This window comes from Rhipicephalus microplus, chromosome 3, assembly GCF_043290135.1.
Source record: "Rhipicephalus microplus isolate Deutch F79 chromosome 3, USDA_Rmic, whole genome shotgun sequence".
Taxonomy (NCBI): Eukaryota; Metazoa; Arthropoda; class Arachnida; order Ixodida; family Ixodidae; genus Rhipicephalus; species Rhipicephalus microplus.
Window position 1 is genome coordinate 41,466,292 of NC_134702.1, and position 6,980 is coordinate 41,473,271.

A 6,980-nucleotide genomic window follows, 5' to 3' on the forward strand; every position below is an offset into this window, starting at 1 on the left:
TGTTGTCACCAGCATTGCCCTTCACATATAGATACCCCTGTGGTGGCCTGTAAAATGCAATCAGCTACAACAGGTGTTGGTAACCTTTTCAGGAAGAGGGCCAAATTGCAGGCCGCTGACATGGCGGAGGCCCGGGGCTATGTAGTTTCCAGGCGAAGAAAATTTGGTGAACTGAAAATAATGATGTACTAAAGTAGAATAGCAATTACGCTTATTTTTAGCACATGTCACACGGTTTTAATGTGTACACCTGTTACGAAAAAAGAATAAAGGCGACTTTGCTGCTAAAATCTCTTAGCAGACTCCTTTCTACAGTAAGATTCCTCAACGACAAATGCAGAAACCCGAGGAGGTGTTCATTGGTTATTCGGTAGATTTCAATTGGTTACTTAGGAGAGGGAGGGCAGTGACTTTACGTCGAAAAGTGTGTATTCCTTCCGCATACCCTTTACTCGGTACATTACTCATGTCGGTCAACCATGTCTCACGTTTGCTGGTGCCTATTGCTATGCTAGATGCTACGGCACTCTTCTCAACAAAGCTCATCGGTGGCAAGTTCAATAATGATACACTTGGAAGCTTTTCCATTCGCTCTCCTACATATAAAAGCTTTGGTCAAGGTAGAATGCCTACACAACCACCATAGAAAAAAAGGTGCTTCGTATTAAGGTTTTTCTTTTCAACATGCAAGTTTGTAAACGGGATGTGCGACGAAAATGTGTACATTGCATCTGGCCTTACACAAATGCACATATGAAAAATTCCTAAGTGTGGGAAACCTCATTTCTAATACAGTACATGCAACATGCGAAGACCACCGCTAACGTCCAATGCTGGCAACTGAACATTTTAAATTCAGTTTGAATCAGGTATTGCAAGGAACACGACCCATTTTTCATGTATATGAAAACTCCTCTACAATGTAGGTTTTCTCTGGTCCTGTCACCTTTGTTCAGTTACTTTGCGGATGTGAATCGATTTGAAATTTTTGTTTCCCAAGACTTCGACCTGCATCAATCTATTTTTCTGAATTAGGAAGAACCAGTCTGACACCCTGTAAAGTAGTAATTAACTCTTATGAAAGATTGATGAAGCTGCAGGCACACATGCTAGAAATGGTTTGCCTACACTGCAGGTCTTCTCCCTGGAATTGGCGACGCTTGCCGCTTTTTTTACTCAGTTCCTTCAGCTTTACAAAAATGTTTCCGCTGGTTTGTACACCATTATGCCCACAACAGGTGTGTTCCGAGGTATAAAAGGGGAAATGGACAACATCCACGCCTCAATGTGAATATCACATATTTTACTGGTTAAATAGCCGGCTATTCCAATCGGCCAGCCAACAATCCACTCTTCTGTGGCTGGGATGGCATTCCAAGTGTTTTCCAAGTGCTACAGCCTTTCAAGCAGCTTCTACTCCTCGTAGTTCTTCTTGATGTCTTTCCACAGCTTCTGCAAAAAAAAAAAAATTGACAAAAATGTGTGAGCAGCGCAGCACAGAAACATGATGTTCGGGAAAAAGAAATTTAAACTGGGCTAGTTGGTGGGAACTTGTAATAGGATGATTTTAGTGTGCACAAACAGACAAAGATGAAAAGGCTGCTTCCTCATGTCTTCGTGTTGCTTTTGTATTAAACTTGTGTTGGAATTACTGCAATCTCATATAACTGGCGATGCAAAATACACGATGACTTTTTGATGAAAGATAAAAGACCACTCGAGTTCCCCTCGCTCCAATTTTTCAAAAAGTTCGTAACCACTTTCGTGCTGCCCATCCCCTTATATAAAACCCTGAAGTAAGGTCTTTCAAGCACTATTAACATATAAACTTCGCAACCCTACATGGAAAGTTTAGAACCAGCTGCGTGAGCTGTAAAAAAACTAATATTCACTGGCGCTGAGCTGTGCTTCCTATTGATAAATGGGGCCACTTGTTGTGAAATGTATCAAAGTTTCATTGTCAATCTCCGTTGATGTGGCTTGAGTGTGCCTTGGCGGCATGCGACGTTCGCACCGGCAGATACAGATGTGGGATCCAAATGTGTCGACTTCCGCCTTGTTCTTTAAATGGCTTGTCATTCATCAACTGCTTCATGTCGCTGGGAGGCTAACACTGCTAAAAAAATTAGTGAAACTGTGAGGAAGAAGATGGACACATGCAGAAGCGCACTGCCATCGCTTGGCTCGCTCGGCTGTTCGTTCCCTTGCTACACTTTGCCTGCTGCTGCTGCTGCTATCTTCCCGGTCGCTGTGTACCTCAATAAATCCCTGTAACAAGTGGTGGAGCTGCTGGGTCGCGCCAACCTGGAACTTTGCAGCCGGAAGCTCAAGCCAGCCTCTGCAATGCCGGATGAAGTACCAAATTCAGCGCAGCAACAACCTTCTGTCCTGATGCCCAAATTGGTCTGCCCTGGCCCATCGCGTTAACGCGACCCACCAATCTTCAGCGGTACAGAAGAGGAGGATGTTGAAGACTGGCTCGTCGAATACGAACGGGTAAGCGTGATCAACCGCTGGGATGACGCTGCGAAGCTCAGCTACGTGTCATTTTATTTGAGTTCCGTTGCCAGCGTGTGGCATCCAAACCACCAACGCGACTTCCCGACGTGGGCTGCTTTCAAAACGCACATGCCGGAAGTATTTGGGCACCCCACTGTTTGCAAACTTCGAGCCGAGCAACGGTTGCGTGGCCGCACACAGCAGAATGGTGAAACATTCACCAGTTACATTGAAGACGTCGACATGTGTAACCGCCTTGATGTCGCGTTGGCCGATGCTGATAAGATCAGGCATACCTTAAAAGGGATTGAAGACGACGCCTTTCAGGTGCTGCTGGCAAAGAACCCGTCCATAGTGTCTGAACTTGTCAGTCTTTGCAAAAGTTTTGATGAGCTGCGCAAACAATGCACAGCCACGCGCCGCTTTCGTCCACAGGCAACTTCAATGTCGGGATTGGCGGTTGCTCCTGACAACTCATCTCTGCTGCTACAGATTAAGGATTTCGTTCGTGAAGAGGTCGCTCGCTAGCCTTCGCTGATACTGCTTGTTCACGACCAGTCGAATTCCTCGTTGGCGCCCCAACATCATCAGGGACCAGGTCGCCGAAGAGGTCTCACCTTCGCACCATCAGGCTCCCGACTGCTGCTCCCCTGACGTACGCCGCAGTCGCTTCCAGGCCTGTGATGCAAGGTTACAGCTCTCGTAGTCCGCCTATTCGCCCGCAAGTATCGCCCGATCCTGCTAAACTTCGAGCCATATCCGAGTTCCTGAAGCCTACTAACCTGAAAGCACTGCGCACCTTCATTGGCCTATGCTCCTATTTTCGGCGCTTTGTTCGTTATTTTACTACTGTCATCGCACCTCTCAATGCACTTCTCCAAGGCGACAACGAACTATCTACCTGGTCAGAAGCTTGTGACGATGTGTTTACGACACTTCGGCGCCTGCTTACGTCTCCACCAATTTTGCGTCATTTTGCTCCGAGCGTACGCACAGAAATTTACATTGATGCTAGTGGTGTCGGCCTTGGTGCTGTGCTCGTACAACGTGACGATGTCAACGCTGAACACGTGGCTGCATATGCCAGTCGTGCACTCACAAAACCTGAGACCAATTGCACCTTAACCGAAAAAGAGTGCCTGGCCATCATATGGGCTCTACAGAAGTTTCGTCCATATTTTTACGGTTGTCCTTTTGATGTTGTAACAGACCACCACGCTCTGTGTTGGTTGTCAAACCTCAAGAACCCGTCAGGTCGCCTTGCTCAGTGGGCCCTCCGACTCCAGGAATACGACATCCGTGTCGTATATCGTTATGGCCAACAACACTCTGATGCTGACGCCCTGTCACGCTTCCCACTCATTTCAGACGCCAGTGCATCTAGTCACAATCACGATATTTCACCACTTGACATCTTGGACATGGCCTCGGAGCAACGAAATGACCCATGGATCGCCACAATTCTAAACTTTTTGTCAAGCCCCCGACCACCCCGGCTCCATGAGCGCTACCCCGCCAAGTGCAGCTTTACGCTATCCGCGATGGTCTTTTATACCGCTGTAAGTACAGCAACGATGGCCGCACATGGTTATTGGTCGTGCCCCGCCATCTTGAACGCGATCTGTGCTCCGCTTTTCACAATGAGCCTCACTGTGACCACGGTGGCGTGTTCAAGACGTACACGTGCCTTCGCCTACGCTATTATTGGCGCGGAATGTACAGCTTCGCTTGCAAATACGTCCGCTCATGCCTCGCCTGCCAACGACGCAAACCAGTCTCGCACCTCTCCAGCCACTTTCCTGCCCAGCCCACCCATTTGATCGCGTCGGCATTGACTTGTACGGGCCTCTCCCATGCACTGACGCTGGCAACCACTGGATTGTCGTCGCCGTGGATCACGTGACAAGATACGCCGAAACCGCTGCATTACCAGCCACAACAGCCAAGGACGTTTCCTAGTTTATTCTACGCAGCTTTGTTCTCCGCCATGGCACCCCTCTTGAACTGCTCAGTGATTGGGGCTGTGTATTTCTCTCAGACGAGTTGCAATCACTCCTATCCGAATGCAGAATTATTCACCGTACCACTACCACATATCACCCACAGAGAAATGGATTAACGGAACGATTTAACCGAACTCTGGGTGACATGTCGATGTATGTTGCATCAGACCACTGCAATTGGGACCTTGTTCTTCCGTTTGTCACATTCGCCTACAACACCGCCTCCGAAGCCACCACCGGATTTTCACCATTCTTCTTGCTATACGGCCGTGAACCCACTGATACGATTGATACGACTGACACCATTGATACGATTCTGCCATATCATCCAGACGTTGACGACTACCAGCCTGTGTCTGCGATGACTCACCACGCCGAAAAAATGCCGACAACTGGCCCGTTCTTTCACCTACGACCAACAGTGTCGCCAAAAACAGCGTCACGACTCCGACATTCCTCCTGACCCTTTCACCGTCGACTCTCTCGTGTGGCTTTGGCTCTCGCCAGTTGCTGCTCCCGGCCTTTCGTCTAAGCTTCCGAAGTATCACTGACCCTACCGCGTGGTTGCGCAGACTTCTGTTAATTATGTGGTTGAACCCGCTACGCCATCTTCCGACCTTCGTCGTCGGGGGCGAGAAACAGTCCACATTAACCGTCTCAAGCCGTATTATGACCCTCTGACCTCTCTCTAAGCATAGCCTCCTATATTTTTTTGTGCCCGCGCATTAGCGCTAAATACATACGCGCCATCCGTCCCTTATAGTTTTGGCGCTCGCCGCCAGATGCCGCACCGATCCCATAATAACAGCAGACGACGCGGCCTATGCACGCTTGCGTTTATGACGGTCTAGAAACCGTCTACATTGCATTGGATTATGTGTATACGTTAAGAAGTGCGCACACACCAAATTTTTAACACAAGCACTGTATGCAGAATGCAATGTGAGCTTTGTTATTTGATTTCGCGCTCAAAGCTTGAGCACTTTTCGAGACAATGGTTTGACATGAAAATCTTTTGCCAAGTCGTGTTTGTCAGTCACACTCGTCGCGAAGTTCAGAAAAAGTGGGCGGAGAAACTTCACGAGCACAACCTCCAAAAGTTTTTTATGATGTCCCGGGGTCGAGCACTTGAGTTTGTCACGTTTCTGTAGTATTTGCGCGGCGTTGTCAACGGCAGCCTTCAGTGGCTGATTCATCTTTCTCGCTCTTGCGAGGAAAACTTCCGCGTAATTCTTTAGAGAATTTAGAACCATTACGAGCTCAGTTGACGGATACAGGAGTCCACCTCTGTCCTGGTGCCTAATTAATGCATCCGATGGCGCAGAGGTGTTTGGTTTAGTCACCAAAGTGAAGCATTCATCACAGGAAATGGTTTCGTGGACTGTTCTTGCTTCAAACCCGATCTCGCTTCAAACAGTAAAGCGCTTCCCCTTGAATTATCGTAAAATGCCTCCCTCCTTATTTCATTTTTGCCCTTTCGGTAGTTACTCAAAGCCGGTTTTTTCTCCATAGCTGCCATCCATTCTCTCGTTTTGCGCCTCGGCGCTCCGCCAGGAGCGCTCGCATCCCATAATAGCTCGGGGGACGGCGCTGAGGGACCGACCGCTCGGGCACAAAGTTATAGAGGAGGCTATGCTCTAAGTCGCCAGGGTGGCTACCTCTCGATACCGGGGGTTATTGTGAGGAAGAAGATGGACACATGCGGAAACGCATTGCCATCGCCTGGCTCGCTCGGCTGTTCGCTCCCTAGCTACGCTTTTCCTGCTGCTGCTGCTATCTTCCCGGTCGCTGTGTACCTCAATAAACCCCCGTAACACAACATAATCTTGGCTGCCCGTTCTATGCACTGCCGCAGATTTCACGCAAGTGGAGCTGCATTAGGCGCAACATTTAATGATTAGCAGTCTTTAAAGAATATGCATCCCCTACAGAAGGACCTCTTAAACCCAGCCATAATTTGACCCCGCATATCGAGAGTTTAGCTTGGCAAGATTCGGGGTGCCTCAGGCCGAAACATCTAACGGTTCGCATGTACCGCGGATTACAAGTGTGTTACTAGGCGACCTCATGTGCTACTTCGCAGTACACGCAATGATAATATTATTGGAAGCACTGTACGTACCCCTTTATTCACCGATTCGAAGATCGCGTCCGCTGCAACGTCCGTAGCACGCTCGAAGAAGAATGCTCCCACAACCACCGCTAACGCAAACGTCGATGTCTTCTTGAAGATGCTGTTGTACAATACATTCACAAATCCACCGGCCATCGCGATAAAGTTCTGGGATCGACGAGCGCAGCTGCAGGGAGGTTTAGAGGCACCGGCGACCTCAACGAGCGATTTGTCCTTGCTTTCTCTTGCGAAGCCAAAAGAGCAGCGACTGTAGCTAGTGCTACAGTTGGCTTTAGAAAGCTGCTCGCTAATCCATTTTTCTGAAATATGTTAGGTGTGTTTTCAGCGAAAATTATAAGGTTATA

At 48.5% G+C, this 6,980-nt stretch overlaps 1 protein-coding gene across 1 annotated transcript; it reads right to left on the reverse strand.

Annotated features, from left to right (window-relative positions):
- Positions 1-1,286: 1,286 nt before the first annotated feature.
- ox (ubiquinol-cytochrome C reductase complex subunit oxen) lies at positions 1,287-6,885 on the reverse strand. Its single transcript, XM_075889330.1, has 2 exons — positions 6,625-6,885; positions 1,287-1,452 (listed from the first exon to the last, which is right to left on the reverse strand). The coding sequence occupies exons 1-2, from the start codon at positions 6,769-6,771 to the stop codon at positions 1,414-1,416; spliced, it is 186 nt and encodes a 61-aa protein (XP_075745445.1). The 5' UTR covers positions 6,772-6,885; the 3' UTR covers positions 1,287-1,413.
- Positions 6,886-6,980: the final 95 nt, after the last annotated feature.

Coding starts and splice junctions, on each gene's coding strand:
- ox (XM_075889330.1), bottom strand. CDS start 6,771: ATGGCCGGTGGATTTGTGAATGTATTGTACAACAGCATCTTCAAGAAG. Junction 1,453..6,624: donor TCGAATCGGTGAATAAAGGG/GTACGTACAGTG, acceptor TTTTTTTTGCAG/AAGCTGTGGAAAGACATCAA.